At 36.0% G+C, this 19,812-nt stretch overlaps 1 protein-coding gene across 1 annotated transcript; it reads right to left on the minus strand.

Moving 5' to 3' along the window:
• Positions 1-3,427: 3,427 nt before the first annotated feature.
• Positions 3,428-16,473, minus strand: LOC144433958 (uncharacterized). The gene is made up of 2 exons (XM_078122375.1): positions 15,362-16,473; positions 3,428-3,778 (listed from the first exon to the last, which is right to left on the minus strand). Exons 1-2 carry the CDS (start codon positions 15,857-15,859, stop codon positions 3,707-3,709), a joined length of 570 nt encoding a protein of 189 aa, XP_077978501.1. The 5' UTR covers positions 15,860-16,473; the 3' UTR covers positions 3,428-3,706.
• Between the last annotated feature and the right edge of the window lie 3,339 nt (positions 16,474-19,812).

Consider the following 19,812-nt stretch of genomic DNA (forward strand, 5'->3'; position numbering starts at 1 on the left):
TCAATCAACCCAAAGACATAAAGAATTGCATGGAGTTGTTACATAGGTTGTTTTTTGTATGACACAATTTCCTCAAAAACAGAAAACACCCAGGAATGCAAATGCTCATATTAAAGCACTTTTGTTACCAAAATGAATATCATCAGGGGAAGCTTAAGGAACAGAGTAGAATTCGAAGGGCCTTTTTCAATAAATAACAAAAAAACACACACACCAAAACAAACACACACACACACACACACACACACACACAGACACACACAGACACACACACGCACACACACACACACACACACACACGCACATCACACCACACACTGTATTGAAATGATAACCTGGGTGATCGAGTGATTGCGAGACAGTCGGGTGAACACTAGAGCCCAGTATTGTGAGACTACAAGCTTAAGTAACCGGAAAAAATAAAAAAGAATAAAATGCAATGACATAAACTAAAAGTGAATTGGACAGTACAATATAGTTACTTTGGAAGGGTAAATTGGAAACGAGTGCGACGTTTCGATCCTTGATCACGCAATGATTTAATTATTCAGCGTTAATGTTTATCTCTGAACTGGCGGAATAATATGTCCGTAAGTTGGTGGTGGTTGATATCCATGGTCCCTGTTCATGATGGGTCTCCTCTGTCTGATGTAGATAACTCCCTTTACTTTACGTTTCAACCAGTCCTGTTCTCTGCCTAAAACCATGGTGTTATCCCATGACACATTGTGGCCGGTCTTGTTAAAAGTGAATTTACAAACTCAAACATTGGTGAAAATTTACGAGCACGAAAATTATCCCAAGGGTCTGGTGCGTCAGTCTAGGGACAGGACAGTTCAGTACAATCATGACGAAGGCTCATATTATGAATTTGATTTGATAAATACAGTATTACTACCACTGTTTACGTATGAAGTGATTATTCATATTTATAGTGAAGTTCTCGTTTTAATGACATGCAAAGCTGTTAGCCGTCCTTCCATACGAATTGCGTTGTGGTGGGTTATATCTCCTGTCCCCTCGGACTTTCACTCTATACGATTCTATACTCAATATAAAACACTTCCATACTTTTCTCTACTGTCACCTCTTGCTGTTACACTCCCTAGAGTAACATAATACATTGTGACTCTAGGAAATTAGTAATTTATAAAGATGTCCACACTGCTTAATTTGTTTCCCCCGCTACATGTATTTCCTGTTCCCACCGAGATGAGATATGTGTTCAGACGGCCGTTATAGTATTCAGTCAATGCCACAATTACTACATACATAATACACTTTGACGCTGCAAGCTGTCATTTGTCAATGAGACATTTCCCCATGACCATTTCAGTATACAATATTCTTGAACTGAGAATAACGCTTGCTATTTCACAATGGAAGATTCGACGAGCTACATGTCATATATATGTAATTTTGGCATCGTTTGTACTCGGATGGGGAGGGGTAGTTAATTTCGGTGATTGATGCAACGCTACACATTAGGGGAAGGTGGGGGGGGGGGCTAGTTATTGTAAGTTCGGTGATTTATGCAATGATACGCATTAGTCAATCTATAACATTTTGTGATAGAATTACTCAACCCAACCCAACATTTTCCCAAGCCTTTTAACCATGGCAATTTAAACAATCTGGAAAGTGTAAGACACAAATCATGAATAAATTCAAAAACATCATTTTATTTACTAAATTATTTAAACGATACAGGTGAAAAGAACTAATAAGTTACTCGTGTATGGTATGAACTAACATAACACAACATAACACTAAACTAAGCTAAAACCAAACGACAAGACTTGTAGCCTGCAGCATCGGCTAGTCGTCAGGTGACACATATCAAAATAGATACAACCTGAAAGGTCATAGGTCAAATCAGCATTATTTGTATAGCCATACTAAATAGGGAAATGACAGCAAATGTCTGTTAGTATCATCAACGGTTGATAACGACCAAAACTGAAACAGTCGTGACGAAAAAAGGACCGAAAGAGGTTTATGATTATAGAATTAAATTAACTGACATTTAGGAGACACTTTTGTTTCGTATTCCATCGTCAAGTGAAAGGTACAAATTTAGACCCTGTTATCATTGCAAGCTCAGGAATACACATGTATCTAGAGTCCTTCACAAAACGAACAATATATACGTGTACGTAGGCGCACATGACTAGTTTGCAATGTACACAATATAGATCTCTACGATTACAAAGGAAATGAGAAATACATATTAAAAAAAAATTGAGCATTTAACTCTTTGTTTACTTATTTACACTTTTCGACTAAAACACCAAATTAGTCTTGTCATCGTAAACAAAAGGGAAAAAATGCGATCGTCGTATTTAGTTCTACTAAAATGTGAAAAGCGGAACTGGAAATGATATCGTTCTATAAATTTATAGACAGCATGTTCAAAGAGGTTGTCAATTTCATTCATTGTTAAAAAATATATTTCCTATTCCTGGCTGACTGATTACTATTTGCCTTCGTTTTGAGCAAATTAAAATGGTACTAGCTGATTTTACAGACTTTTTAATAGTCCAATGAAAAGACTTACATAACTCTCGATTATACTATTCTAAAGTAATGTTAATGCCGACGTATGCCTTCTATAACATTACAATTTGTGTTAGAACTGTTGATCGCATTGTAAGGATTTCCTCGAATAAATTACGTCATCTGATCATGCATAGGTTTTATAGCTAAAAATGTTGTAGGCTTGGTGATTCACTCATGTGACATTACAGCTAAAATGATGTAGGCTTGGTGTTTCACTCATGGGACATTACAGCTAAAATGATGTAGGCTTGGTGTTTCACTCATGGGACATTACAGCTAAAATGTTGTAGGCTTGGTGTTTCACTCATGGGACATTACATCACTGTATCTTATACCAGGTTTGAGTTCAGTCAATTGCATATGTCTCAGTAAATAGAACACAATGAGTGATTTTTAATTATGCAGCAAAAAAAAAAAAAAACTATATAAACCAAAAACATCTAAACCCAGCTTGTGACTATCTACGTTATCATCTCAATATGAAACTCGTTCAATACGTGATAGTATAAAAAATGGTGACATTTGACACATTGCAATTGTCTTCAATGTGCAGGTCACAAGGAAAAAAAACATGCGATGTACATTTGGCATTTTTGCAAAAAGTTGAGCTGTCTCAGGTGATTTGATACATCTCATCTATAAAACGTTATTTATAATATTTCTAGTACTCGTCTTTAAGAGAGCGAGTGTCAAAACAGTCTTGGCTGTCATCATAAAATTCACAAAGCATTGCGTGCGATGTCAGAAAACGGTTTATTAACGCGGCAAATAAAAGCTATTTAGCCACGTTATGTATATGTATATTGATGAGGTCCGTGTTTGAGAAGTGTTTTATCAGTCGTTCTCATTTGGGTGCATCATTTTTATTTTTTTTTTGACAGCAACAAGTGTGGAAGAAGTCCGAAAATTCAATTTTCGAATACTGAATTATAACCACGACTTCTTTTCTCGAATTTCTCAACTGTCAAGAATTTTGTCCCAATTGACACATTCAAACAATTCGTAACGACGTTCATTAATATGCCACGGAACTGTAATAAAAATCCAACACTTTTTATAGCTCCAGCTTCGATTTGAGTGTTTGCATATGTAGAACTCTCGCGTGAACGTGAAGTTAACTCCCGTCCCCGTCCAGCTAGAGTTCTATTTATCTCAACACGCCACTCAGACTGGTTGGATCGTGCATTGATAACAGCCTTGTCTTGCTTCTCGAAGGCTCCTGTAAGACAGAAGAAGGTTGACAGAAAGCAATTAGTCAATTTGGCAATAAATTATCTAGTTTTCATGACTCAACGGAATAAAATGTCTGGCTATTTTGACAACAGTTAAAAATTATGGACATCACCGTTTTCCCTGTATACGGGTGAAATATTTCAAATTGTCACGTTTGCTTGTTGGTGAAGATGACCAGAACGTTGCCAAATCATCATAGTGCATCCACTCGACGGATTGTTTTACTCGAGTGTCTCCGGCTGGTCAGCTCTCTCCCTGTTGACTGGTGCAAGCAGCTGCAACACAAATATGTTCTCACGGTTCTTTATGTACAAAGTGTGAAGTATTACTAAAAGTGAAATATGTTGTTTGCGATCTCTGTATTTTTGTCGTTGTTGGAGCTGTGCCTGTCCCGTTATATCTTAAGAACATTAGAAACATCCCGAGAGATGCCACCCTATTGTTAGAAGTAGACATCAACATTGATAATGTAGAAAAAATATATATCTGTAGAAGTTGATGTAGAAAGACATTCTCTTATTTAAGCATTTCACACAAACTTAAAAATCCAAAACTGTGTATGGAATATCTGAAAAAAAATCTCTGTTGAATGTGGTAATCAAACAAAAATTAACCAAATCAAACCTAACCAAACCAAACCTAATACCAAGCCACACCATACCACCACACATCAAACCAAGCCTACTTAAACAAAACAAGTCTTCGAAGAACACACATCCCTACAAAAACCTTTACTTCTGTGTGACTATTGGATGAATAAACAAAATGTGTATTTCACTTGTTCTTTATTTACATGTAATTTAAACCAAGACCCAAACCCGAATCAATAATCTGTACGATGTGTTTTAATTTGTATTTGTATACTGTGTCTGTATAAAAAAAAATCGCTGAGAGCAATTTGCAGTACCAAAGAAAACAGACGATTCACTATAATATCACCAATATGATATAAATTTACGATACAGCGGTGGCAGTGGTAAGGTTTGGCAGCAGTGGGGTTCCAAAATCACAAATATAATGCAGATACTTTTTTTAGATAATACAATGCATCGCGTCGAAGTAAAATGTGACCCACTCCACCGAGAACCGATTTGTAAAATGTGACCTTCCCTAACTTCGGCCTCTGGTCTTCTCCCCTTGTACTGAAGGTGCCCTAATCCAAAGTAACTTATTAGTGGAATTGCTATTTATTTCTTAATTTGCTGTCCATGTAAGCTTTAAATCTCCACATTTGGTGTCAACAATTTTATCTGTCCATATTGTCTATTCTCAGTCCTCCACTGTACAGTGTTTTGAGATATCATAAAACATCACTAGATGATAGTGGACATGGCGTCATGTTTACATACATACATACATACATACATACATACATACATACATACATACATACATACATACATACATGAATACATGCATACATGCATGCATACATACATACATACATACATACATACATACATGCATGCATGCATACACACATACATGCATGCATACATACATACATACATACATACATACATACATACATACATGCATGCATGCATGCATGCATGCATGGATGGATGGATGGATGTAAACATAAACGCAACCCGCGAAAAAAACATCGTTGCATTTGCTTACATGTAATGGGGTGAACTAAGGAAAGACTTCGCATAATGACAAACTTAGATTGTAAAAACAACAATGCAAATGATACGAAAACAACAGGGGTGCCTCTGATGTAGCTTCAGGCAGACTCTTATATCTGCAGAAGTTATAATGCAACACTTACAGTCATACTCGATTGTTATACCATCATTTTCTATCAGTAAACAGAGTCATGGGATCCTGGCTCTTGTCTCCTTTCTGCTTACAATGAACAAGCAAACGCACCGGTGGTTTTTTTTTCGCGGTTTCTATAATTTACTTTATTAGCAAGATGATACTCGAGAAATATGGTTATAATAATGATAATATTAATAATTTATTGGTCGCTTATATGATTTATTGTATCTAGAGCAAAGAAAAATAACATAATGACCCATGTTCTACGGTTATTGTTTCATTACTGGTAACTCTAACCAGCTAATTAACCCTGTTTTTCATTTGGATTACTAGGCTTCATGTGTTCAATGTGAAATTGATAGTTGTGTACATGTGACCGGTTAATTAAAGAATATCGTGTATCTTGTAAATCTTAATATTAGAGAGCTTACACATGTTTGTCCAACTTTTAGTATAAGTTGATTGATACTTTGGGTAAAAATGAATTACAGAGGTGGACATGAAACATGTATATGTTCAATTGAAAGATCCATCAAACTAACTGTCTGTCTGTCTGTCTGTCTGTCTGTCTGTCTGTCTGTCTGTCTGACTGTTTGTTTGTTTGTTTGACTGTCTCTGCCTCTGTCTTTCTATGTGTCTGTCTGTCTGTCTGTCTGACTGTCTGTCTGTCCTCTCTCTTTCTCTCTCTCTTTCTCTCTCTCTCTCTCACACACACACACACACACACACACGCACGCACGCACACACACACACACACACACTCTCTCTCTCTCTCTTTCTCTCTCTCTCTCTCTCACACACACACACACACACGCACACACACACACACACTCCCTCTCTCTATCTCTCTCTCTCTCTCTCTCTCTCTCTCTCTCTCTCTCTCTCTCTCTCTCTCTCTCTCTCTCTCTCTCTCTCTCTCTCTCTCTCTCTCTCCCTCCCCACGTGTCTGCCTCACAATACTGAATAGGCACAAGGAACCCGTTCTTACACTTAAGATCTTGCATTTCAAAATCTATATAATTCCATGCACAGTGGTAACTTTTGGGGTATTCCAATAGGATTTCCTATTCACTTCCTTTGTAATGTTACAAATGTAATTTTGACAGCGTTCTGTTATTTTGGAAAAGGCTGAAGAGAGAAACAAGTATCGTCTAGTCGGATCGATAACACTATTCAAGAGATTGATTTACCAGATAACACAACGTAAACTGAATCCAGTACCGATCACCTAACTCATGCAGCAAAGATTAGATTTCAAGTCAAATATTGTTCAGTTAATTAAAATACACAGCTAAATGAATAAATACGCGAAACTTATCACAGGATATTAATGACTTTGACATCTACAAACTGAGTGGCAAACTCACAGGTAAATTATCATAGTTGGTGTATCATTATTAAAAGAATGCTGCTTCTTCACGGCTGGACGTAATAACGTATCCATCCATTTGTAATAGCATTGTACCTACTTTCTATCTCACTCAAGAGTAGTTGTTACAAGGTCGGAATTTTAGAGACAGGGACAAAAATAGACACATACATGTACATAGACACAGACACAGACACAGTACAGATACATACATGTATAAACATTTGTATATATAGACCCACATTCATGTATAAAATATACACGAATATATCGAATCCCATGTGGGTAAATGCATTTGTGTAGCTATACACATAATATGGTACAATAACTCACATCGAATTTTTTGGGTCCGCACCCGAAAATCAGCTCCTCAATGCGCTAATAATTCAATCTGTTATTATGGATACAATTAAGCCGAATCGAGTGGTCATTTCTAACTGACTGCAGGGGCTGGTGCTTTGAAGTTGAACATGTTTTTCTTCTTCTAAAACTGACCCTGATGACTAAAGCCAAAATGACTCCCACAGGAAGACCACAATTTCCAAAATGACCCCCCCCCCCTATCCAATACATTTGTTATGCCTTAATACTATTCAAAGTTTGAATGTTTTGAATTTAAAAGCATAGATTACTTTGGTGATTCAATTTTTGTTTTCTATGTACACGTATATTTGTCTTCAGTGTACCTCAGTACACAGCATAACTCTATCTATCATAACCGGTCTCCGCAAATTTGGCAAATGTTGACAGGAACCAGTTTTTGAATAACGCTACCTAATGGTGTATAAAACTGTTATGGTATTATAGTATACGCGGCAATATTTTATTCACAATCTATTAAATGTATGTCTTTTTAGATATAAACTCTAACAGTGTATGATATTTATTTGTTTATATATGCCATCCACTAGGCCCAATAACAAGAGGAAGGTTCAGTGTTAGTGCAGGAGGAAACTGGAGTACCCCGGGAAAACCTGCGTTGTTCGGTATAAAGTCAAACTGAATGACACTCTTACTTACAGCGTGGTAAATTTAATAAAACCTAGAATGTGTTCGAACCCCGACCGCAGTGGTAAGACTAAGAGGCAAGTGGTTTACAAATGTAACCACTCGGCCACCGACACCCCTAAGTTACACTGCAATATGACATGTAACAAAACATTGCGAAATCAAATTTAATTTTCTGCGCCGTTATTAATACCAATTTGAAAGCAATTAATTTATACATAGTTTTCGATGTTTTTATGGCTTCCCTTAATAAATCCAGATGTTGCATAAACCATAATGCGTCTACAATTTCAGTCACATAAACTTTTTATTATGAGGTTGACAAATCGAATAAATAACATATTACCATATATATATATATATATATATATATATATATATATATATATATATATATATATATATATATATATATATATATATATATATATATATATATATATATATATATATATATATAGCCCCTGCCAGGTCCCTATGGTTAATTCAGTGACGTTTAGAGCCTGAAAGGGTCTGACTCTAATCTAACCCTAGCCTAAGCTAATATACAACCAGCCATTCTTGAATGAATGTATACCTAATACTAAAAGATTGACTGTATAGTGCACATGGCATATGCATATGTAGTTTTAAGAATGGGAAGGGTACAGGAGGGGATAGCCCCTCCTGCGGTAGAACATTTTGACTAATTAGAGTTTTTCTGTAGTTAGTTCATGGCACCAAATGACAAATATACCTATCTTATTGTTTTCCAAAGTATCCCCACTTCAAGTGGTGTTCTCCAAATGACCCCACACTTCAAATTATGTTTTTCACAACGAACCTTATCAAAAACACCAGCCCTCCAGTCACTTAAAAATACCCCCCCCCTTCAATTAACATGTAAAATGTCTAATTATTGGTGTTTAGAGAATCTTCAGTGAAAATATTTTTGGTTGTCTGTTCGAAAAAATAACACCACAGTTACAGCTGGGCAGGTTTAATTCCCTACCAAATTTAGACTTTGGAATCTGTTCAGTCATTGCAATGTATACAGATCTCCATACAGTATCTGAAAACCAAGGTGAGGTCACTTTACATTATCCTGGCTGTCGTTTCATTATTAATGCTTTAGATAATTTACGATGGTGACAGACGATGGTCATAATTACTTGCTGTAAATCATAGTTTATTTGTGACTGTTAACGATAGAAAGTAACATTTGAGAGGATGTGGTCGCCATGGAATGTAATTTACGTCAACATTGGGAGCCATCTTTCCAAACCAGACGTCATTTGTGACCGAGTCGTGCCTTCACGGGTGTACTGTCATACACACACGACAATTGGGGTATATTATACGAATGTCGAGGACTTCAGCAGGCAAAACAAAAATTGGCGCTAAAATGTTTTACAATTAAAATCACGATACGTGAAACAAAACGTCGTCTGGCTCATCAAAATCTTAACAACAATGCTACATTTTATCGTCAGGCTCAACAAAAATCTTACTATTATTGCTACATTTTATCGTCTGGCTCAACAAACATTTTACCAACATTGCTACATTTTATCGTCTGGCTCAACAATAATCTTACTAATGTTGCTACATTTTATCGTCTGGCTGAAGAAAAATCTTACTAAAATTGCTACATCTTATCGGCTGGCTCAACAAACATTTTACTAACATTGCTACATTTTATCGTCTGGCTCACCAAAAATGCTGATATTGCTACATTTTATCGTCTGGCTCACTAATATTGTTACATTTTATCGTCTGACTCAACAACAATCTTACTAATATTACTACATTCTATCGTCTTGCTTGACCTCTGTCTTAATGTTGGCTAAGATTTTTGCTTCTCTGCTTGTGTAATGAATTCTGCGTATTTATTGTTTGTCATGTGTATCATTTATAACACATGTTAGTTAGATGTATTACTGTGTATTTTTATGTTACACCATACCACAGTTATTTTATATGCGGACTATGATATTCTGGAATGTTGTAGGAAATGTGTTTGGTATAAATATACATGCACATATACAGTGAACACAGTATATACGAACGTATGTCCCCCTTCATATTAGGATAATCACGTCTATACGAATAAAATCGGTAAAAGTGTATATCCTTTATGAACTGAACAATTACCAATATTACATTTAAAATTGGTCGTTTGAATACTTTGGAATAGAATAGAATAGAATAGAATAGAATAGAATAGAATAGAATAGAATAGAATAGAATAGAATAGAATACACTACAATACAATACCATTCAATATAATACAAAAAATACAACACAATACAATACAATACAATACAATACAATACTCAACACAATGCAATACTTTACAATACAATTCAATGCAATACAATACAAAAACTTTATTGATCCATAACTGAAATGCACAACACAGTACAATGCAATACAATGCAATACAATACAATACAATACACAAATGATTTGCAAACAGCCAGACAAACAAACAAACAAAAAAACAAAAAAACTGACAGCCAGACAGAATGACAAACTGACTGACTGACAGAGTGACAGACAGACAGACAGACAGACAGACAGACAGACAGACAGACAGAAGTCTGGATGCCAACTGTGGTTTCTAACTGTGAGTGGCGTTGAAAATGGTAACGATACTGTAAAGGAACTAGACTAACAGACAGACAGACAGACAGACAGCCAGACAGACAGACAGATAGATAGATAGATAGATACACTTTTTACAAATGGGTCGCCTTCTTCTCAAACCTTAATTTATGACTGCAACAGTCTTGATTGTAAGGTACGGCATTCTTGCCACGCTAGTATCAGCTACCACTGACGTGCAATGCACATGTGTCTTGCAGTCTGAAGTCTTGCATAACAGAGGTGAAAGCCTTGTCCTATTATGTATCATACAACTTTATGTATTGATCAATGAAACACTTGATAATTAATGTATGTCGATCCTATATCAACCTATTACGAAATATGATGTGCACACATTCCTATCTTAAAATTAGGTTAGCCTTTCTATGGTTTTGGCAATTAAAACAGTTTTACAATTTGCTGTATATGTTTGCCTTGAGGCATCATGTACATTTCTTTGTTTTTTTCCCTATTATTACGAGTGATGAGAACAGGTGATGTCGATTTCTTTCCCACGCAAATGTAACTCGGTCATGCTACAACATCATTGAACGGAACTGACATGTACCCCCCCCCCCTCTCTCTCTCTCTCTCTCTCTCTCTCTCTCTCTCTCTCTCTCTCTCTCTCTCTCTCTCTCTCTCTCTCTCTCTCTCTCTCTCTCTCTCTCTCTCTCTCTCTCTCTCTCTCTCTCTCTCCATTTACACTAAAAAGGTTACTCGTACACATTTTACGCTATGTATAATGTCCCTATATCAAATATTAATACAAATCAGACAATTCGGTCAGACATTTGGATGTAAACTTATCGTCAAAAAACAAATGTTGTTACATTCGCAATTATTATTTGAGAATAGGAAAGTTAGCACCAACGGAAATCTCGAAAATTTATTTCTATACTGTGAATTACCCCCAGCGATTTATTTTTCATTCAGGTATATACACACACACAAATTCAGTTGTGATTTCGATTTCTCCTCGAGAACGTCAGCCGATCAAGGATACTGGTATATTATATGCGCTTCGAGAACTCCACTGGCATCTTCACCCTAGATCCTTCACCATACAGTTCTATTGCTGCCACTCTGAGACAATATTTTACTTCTACATCATGTAAATGACATGCATGAGTTAGTCTTCCGCACAAATATAATATTTAGATGTTTATAAACAATGAAATTAGAGTAGTACTAGCATGTCTGTCTGTCTGTCTGTCTGTCTGTCTGTCTGTCTGTCTGTATGTATGTATGTATGTATGTATTATAGGTACAAATGTTAATATAAGTATAACCCGTAGCTATCATGTGTTCCAGTTATCCACACAATCCATATATATATTATATTTATATATATATATATATATATATATATATATATATATATATATATATATATATATATATATATATATATATATATATATATATATATATATATATATGCGTGTGTGTGTATGTATATGCATAACTCTAACCATTATTAAAGCCTAATAAAAAATTTGTGTGGTTCCGATGACGCTCAATTTTAGAATAGGTGGGGGTAGGTAGATTTTTTATCTTATTTTTTAAAATACATTTTTCTGTATGTGAGTGTCTAGTTCAGGTAGTTATGTTTCCGTTGTTTTCCATATGGCCTCTGTGTTATCGGTTTCTTCTCATTAGATGTACAGCCATTACAGATTGGAAGAACAGTTTTATATTGTCTTTTCAACTTGATGTCAGATTCCGCATCCATTATTTCTTGCGAGACTTCACAATCTTCGCGATTTTATTATTTTTTTCTCGAATATGAAAAAAAAAGTTTAGGGTCGGCGTGAAAAACTATGTGGGGTCAGGTAACCGGAACTAAGCAATATTTTTTTACGCCTTACATGTTCTGACGTGTAAGAAGTTGTAGAAACTTTCACAATAATGTTCAACTTTCTCTGTTACACGAATACAAGTATTGAAATCTCAGCAAACACCTGGGTAGAAAAGTTTAAAATGTATCGACTTTCCGGGGTTACCATGGTTATAAAAATTTAACAAAACAATGGATGCTTATTAAATTGTGTAACTGTTATTAAAGTTTATCCTTCCTGTTACAAAAGGTTAAGAACTGCAGCTAAAAATTTACAGTTTCCTATACTTTCAACAGTTGATGTAGAGGAAACTGTACCAGATTCTCCCTGTGTGTTAACGGCGGGGTTATAAAGTCCAGCGACAACATTGCATCTGTAGGTAAAAACAGATTCTCCCTCTGTACTCACGGGGTTTATAAAGTCTAGCAATAACGCTGCATCTGTAGGAAACATTACAGTTTTACCAGATTCTGTGTGCACCTCGATCTGTTACCAGGGTTTTAAAACTCTAGAACAATACTATAGACTATCTAATAGAGAAAACCGTACAGTTTTTACCAGATTCCACCCCTCTGTTCTAAAACTCTAGAAAGCGCTACATATATAATTATCTAAAGAGTTACGAATAAAACAGAGTCTGCGACAATGTCACTAGGGTTCTAAAACTCTAGCAAAACACTGTGTATATATACTGTGAAGATTACCAGTTTTTTTCTCTTAGGCCAAACACCATCAAGGAACAAAGTCCATGTACTGTGGTAATGGTCAAATTGTGTTACTAAATTTAGAAAGTAGAATGGGAAATCTTAAAATATCGCATCCTTTTTACATGTAAACAGACGCATCGGTCGTATGATTTACCACTGTATATAAGTTGCCCCATAAAACAAGCATGCCTTTTTCGAGTTCGTTTCATAATAGTTCTGTACAAATTTCTGTACAGTCATAACTAAATCTTCTAAAATGGGAGAAGAGAACTTGTGTTCGAAGATTTAGTTATGACTGTCCAAAGTAAAAGAAGAGAGAACTAGTGTTTGAATCTTGGTGCTTCCATGATGAACCATCACACATAGTGTTATAACTAAATGTTGTCTGAAATGTGCATACTGTAAAATAGTGGTCGCTCCGCATACTTCGATCAAATCGTCAATCGTAAGATTGAAAAACGTTATCTTTTCTTTCGAATTGTTTTACAGAATTTGTAAACAAAAGTCGTGTTGTTTATTTGTTTTTATCGAGCTGTGTAAGTACTTTAGCATTGATACGTGTGTGTGGTGGTACGGTACAACTGTTACAGTTTACGCTTTGCTACTAAACAAGACGTCGTTGTGTGTAATGAAAGTAGATAACTTTTTATTTGGCTGATACAAACTTATATAAATATTGACATTACACTGGCAATTCGTGATATATGCCTTGTAAAAGTTTCAATGCCGGTCGTATATATTGTAAGCCAGTATTGGTCACATTCGGTTTTGTCTAAGGAAACTCGGCGTTGGCTAAACACTGATTAAAATGATAAAAAGCCGAAACACTTGCCTCGTTGAAAACCAAAATTACTGTAACACTTACGTGTATTTTTATGTAATTCTAATCTATGTGAATAATCTTACTTTTTGTCCTTTTGTTGTTTATTTAGTAAAGTAAATGAAATCGTCACGTGACTTAAATCTGCATATAATGGATGTAATGTTTTGGAAGAAATGTGATTGTAATTGTGGACCTAGGCTACAGAGTTTGCAATGGTTTTAAATTCAACTTGGGGTAGCTAGGATTTGAGAACTGCCACTGCTCATTTTAGGCAAAGAGGTAACATAAAGTGTTGGTTTTTCTTTTTGAATAATTGAAATTTTCTGTGAAGAATCCTGCTGGTATTAATTCCACTGAAAACACACGTCCGTTTTAATAGCTATACCGAATTTGGTTGCAAAGCAGAACACATACCTACGCAGACTCGAACCCTCATACATGTAAAATGGAAAATAATGAAAATTTACATCAAAATTACACCGTTAACCCACAATCAAGGCTTGTTTCTACAATATTCGTCTGAAATTATGTGGATATATGCCAAAAAATGACAAAAATAAGAAATTATGTTCAAATACCATGACAAGAGGTCAAACGAACGTGTACAGCAACATACTCTCAAAACTACAGGTTATTCGTGAAAGGAGTGCATGTTGATACGTATTGAACCATGCACTCCCTGGAGTAACTAATGATATCTTTACGATTAAATATAACATTTGTGTTCTGATTCGTTGCATCAACAAGTACATATTATTTTGACAGGTGAAACTATTTCTAATGCCATCACTGCATCTACACTAAAAGTCGTTCATGTGGTTGACGTGATAAAGAATCGATTCGATTTCGCGTGACTTAAAATATCACAACTCTCGCCAGCCAAAGACCATACTGGACTCTAGACAAATTTTATCTGGAAAAGTTCGAAGCGCTTTATCCATGACAACTTTCGATGAGGAAGTAAACTACTGTTATCCACTTTCTCTCGGAGTAAAATATTGAAATTTGATTTCCCTTAACCTGTTATTTTAGATGTATACATGTATAGCAACTGCGTGTAACTGTTGAAACTGTCCCAGTCTATTTAGTTACATTACCGGCCATACTTACTTGTGTTGTTGTATCAAATCAGCCTACGATACGAACGTTCAATGGGAGAAGGGGAATGGTTTTTAAGAATTATACGGAGATGTTTTATTCCTATATTTAAGAATTTTCCCACGACCATGACTCTGTGATGATTCTTTGTAATCAACGAAGTTATACGGTCAACAGGATAGTGGGCGCCACAGTCAGTGTTTACCAATGATAGTTGTATATTTAGCAAGAAGAATTGATGTTCATCTTTGTTTATAAATTGAACTACCGTGACAAAACAGTTTATACTTCTTCGTTAACACAACAGTCATAAAGATAAGGCGGTACTTACCGGTACTATGGTCTTTGCTCTGGCAACTATACTTCCTCTAGCCGCCAGACAAAATGTACAGATTGGTCTTGGTTGCTGTCCAATTGCACTGCTATACGGTTGGCGGTACATACTTCGATGCAGGCACGGCTGATCTATGTCGTCGTCACCGATCAATAACAATGTCTCTAGGTGCGATATGTAGCTGGCGGCGAGACGAAGCGTTTCTATTTTAGACAATTTGCGGTCTGGTGGCTCGGTTGGAATTAAATCTCGTAGAGTGATAAATGCTGTGTTCACGTTGTGTGTACGGTCCCTCTCCCTTGCGTTGGCGTTTTCTCGTGGTTTCACAGGGCTCTCCGGCTTCATTTTCCTTTTACGAGACTTCCCTTTGCCGTTGTCCTGGTCAGTGGCGTCATCGATAATTTCAAACTTGATATCGTCGCACCCGTAATGTTCGCCATCGGTTGAAATCGAATCTTCCATCGACGAGTCACTTTGCTGCTTGCCTTTCGTCATCTTCGTCCAAAGTCGTTAAGCATTCACAAATTTTCATAAATTGATAAATAGGAGAGTAAATAATGCTATTTGGGTCGATAATGCTTTGGGATGCAGGACACGAATATTGACATCCGATGAATGTTTAAAGTTCGAAGTAGGAATGACTGTCAGTTGTCACTTAGAGCTCGTCAATGCAGTATTAGAGTTCGATGCAAACTGCTAAGGACCGCTGCAATTGTTCAGTTTTAACAACAAAACAAATTGTCATAAAATTGCAGTGCTTTCCATCAAATCGACGCCAGATTTACAAAGGAAACATATGACCATACGGTATCGCACTCCTTACATACGCACTGTCACCATTTATAGTATAAATACAGCCACGCGGAGAAATTCAGGTCCCCGATACGAAGACGACTGACTGACTTTCCAATCGGGAGAGAAGTTCGGCACACGACTACCAAACGACGAACCAAATGCAATGTTTTGCCTGTATGTAAATAAGAAGAAGTTATACCTCAACACTTCTCGAAACGACAATAAAAGTTATGTGGAGTCGAAGTGGATGGGGAATAGCGGTCTCACACAGTTTTAGTTTACCCACATATGTTTACGATTATATCTACACATTGCTTGAAGCAAGTGGTCTAAAGTCAGTACAACAAAAAGTGAAGATGAGGCGGAGCTGCGGGGTCATCAATTAAACCTGCCTCTTGACATCCAATCGAGGCCATATCGATTAAATTGATAGTTACTATACACTACTCATTGTCAAAGTTGTGTTCCTGTGGTTAATATTGGCATATGTAGCTGAGGCGATCGGGAATTAATTTGTGAAGCGTTATAGACAAAGTCAACCGCTTTGGTTGTATACACGGGAATAATAAAAACGTAAAACTATTTTTGAAAAAAAAAAATTACACCAGTTTTGATTCTTACTTACCAAGAATGAAAAGTGGCAGAAATATGTCACTGTGGTTGCTATTCGTAAAATTTGAGGCCATTCATTTCACGGTTTCTGTTCGCACTCCATCAGCAAGCTCCCAAAAGGTTTACCAGGTGATGGGACACGACGGATGACCCCGGACACGTCACTGAAGGTATTAATAAAACCAGATACCACTAGTTAGTAAAGCAAACGGTCAACAGTCACCGCCACTCTGTATCAATTGAATTCTCCCCCCCATCCCTAGGGCAAAGTTTACGACCCATAAAGACTGCAATATCAGGCCGTGGGAGAGATTTAAACAATGGGTATGCTGGGATGATGGATCGGAAAAAGAACAGTTTAAATCATCGAAAGTGACATTCTCTTTAAATGTGAATCCATGCAGTGTATATGAGTAGCTTGTCTATTGCTTGAAAACAATAACTGGGCCGAATCATATGTACGTACACCATCATCATTAGGTGTAACATGCTATCACCAATTATAATATGCGACATAAATAACAACAGACAGAAGTAATGAATTTCGGAAACTGTGTCTGAAAAGGATGCACTCTCTGAAAAGATAAAAATACAACTTTTTTTTTTTGCTTTTTGTCGCTGATCTTTGACCCCGGAGTTGATCTTGCGACTCCTTGAAAAAATGATATCTCTCTATGGACGTAGCGGCACCATGCAGTGTATCAATGACCATTAATACATTATATGACTCATACATTCAAATATTCAGACACTTGCTAGATATGACATGGTCTCCAAAACCAACAACAAAAAAAGTGGAGTATTTTTATCATTCCAGACAAAGTGGGTATTTTGTCAAGTGGCCCATTCAGAGAGTCATCAATCAAGTGTAATAGCTTTCCTGAAAGGACTTGGATAATCTGGCTAAATAAAGAGGAAATTGTTTATCTTGACTTTCCTTAGATTCCTCTTTAAGATAATACGCACCATCGGATGTGTTTTAGTCAACAGATCGTAACGTTCTCCAGGGAACACTGTGTCGATTCAATATGAGCAGTTTTAGTTAGACCAGATAAAAAAATATCTGTTTCCGATAATCTGACAAGCCTTTATAGTTTTAGCCGCCAACCCTACATTTTTTTTACATTTAATAAGGTAAAAATCTACTTCTATTTCCGCCGTGTAAACTTTTAAACATTTTTCTATACATGTACATTCAAAATGGTGAGAAGTTACTTCTATTTCCGTGTAACTTTTCTTGCCAGAGTATCTTTGTTCAATTTAAAAAAAATTCTATTCCAGAGAAACTAGGTCTTTTTAGATTGTAAGTTGAATTTAAACAGTACATACTGCATATTGTGTGCTTCACATACAATGGTCTTCATTTACTTCTTTTACATCTCACCAAACTATCACAGAAGTATTGTGACCAACGAATATCTAGTCTTAGATTTTAGCGATTACTAAAATGATAAAAATTGAAATAAATTTCCGACCTACCTACCCTATTTTCTGGTCATGTTAAAAATTTGCTTTAGCTGCAACTGGAACTGGAACTTTTTTTATTTAATGAGAAGGAAAAAAAGCTGTTTTCTTAGATTTACTCGTAATAACGTACACCCTGAACAGTACTGTATCACCTGTAGACAAGCATATTTGTGTATTACATATGGTACGGTGCAATATATCCAATTGAAATGATTTTGGGGTCCGCACCTTAAAATCAGCACCCCGATAACTCACAATGTCAACTTATTACTATGCATAACTATAGATAAAATAAACCAAAAATTGACACATGCAGTGTCTAATCATTGGCATGTTAAGAATTTTACAGTAAATATATTGTCGACCGAAAAATAGTACTCCCGTTACTGCTAGTACAGGTTTAACTATATATGGTATATAGAATATGAATCAAAATGTTTAATAGCATTTATTATTACTTCTAACTGTTCAAGTGATCATAATAACTGTACAAATCAATACACATACGTAGCACCAGTGTGTCTGAGAAACTCATTATACCGGCTTGTTTAAACTGGAGATTTGGTCCACATGTTACATTGACCGACACCTGATATTTAATTGACAGATGGAATGACAAGTAAAAGTACAACCGTGTGACGCAGCTAATCACTTAATATATTTCCTGTACATTTATCATTGAATAAATTGTGTATTCTTCTTTGACAACCGATTTAATTGGGTCTGAATTGAATTACGAATAAAGTTCTATCACCCGTATCATCTTCATGTGTTATGTATCTTAACCGATAGCAAGACGTTCAAACAATTTCCAATTGGATTAATATTTAATAACGATAATGATAACGAGATCCGTCACTGTCCAAGTTACAACTGCAGACACTAGACTGTGGACGAACGGAACCTGTTACAAACAGGGAAAGTAAACAAATGAATTGGATTAATAACACTTGGCTCAGCAGGTTGGAACAGCAGAGACTTGTATTACACACCATGGTTTGATCAGAATAGTTTTATGGCCTCTTTAAGTGAACATGAAATGCCAGGGGAAATGGAAATTTGTTTGTGAACATGAACTATTATGTAAAGTGGCCATAAAACTGTTCTTATCAAATGATGGAATGTAATACAAGTCTCTGTACTTCCAACATGCTGTGCCAGGTGTTATTATCCAATTCATTTGTTTACTTTCTCTGTTTGTAACTGGTTCCGTTTGTCCAGGTCTGCTGTCTGCAGTTGATATTGTTATCAATGTAACCTAAGCTTGTAAAATATCCAAATAAAACACACATAACATTGTATTTGGTGTTACTGTGAATTGTAATACTGGCAGACTAAGTTTGATTAGTTTTCTGGCTGTGACATAAAGAGAACAGGCAGTGAAAGCAAAATTCCACATTTATATTTGACCATGTTCCTAGAATTTACGCTTCAAAGTAGAAATGTTAACATTTGATTTTTGAGACATTAAAGCTGCTCTGCATTAAATTGACCGTTTTTTTTTTCAAAATGTTTGTTAGATTGAATGACTTATAATTACTCATCATATCGTACATCGTGAAACAGTATTCCAC

The sequence above is a fragment of the Glandiceps talaboti genome, chromosome 4 (genome assembly GCF_964340395.1).
Source record: "Glandiceps talaboti chromosome 4, keGlaTala1.1, whole genome shotgun sequence".
NCBI lineage: Eukaryota > Metazoa > Hemichordata > Enteropneusta > Spengelidae > Glandiceps > Glandiceps talaboti.

Excerpts from the sequence above, each read along its gene's own strand:
- LOC144433958 (XM_078122375.1), bottom strand. The coding sequence starts at position 15,859 with ATGACGAAAGGCAAGCAGCAAAGTGACTCGTCGATGGAAGATTCGATT. Across the intron at positions 3,779-15,361 it reads GAGCAAAGACCATAGTACCG|GAGCCTTCGAGAAGCAAGAC; the intron begins GTAAGTACCGCC and ends TCTGTCTTACAG.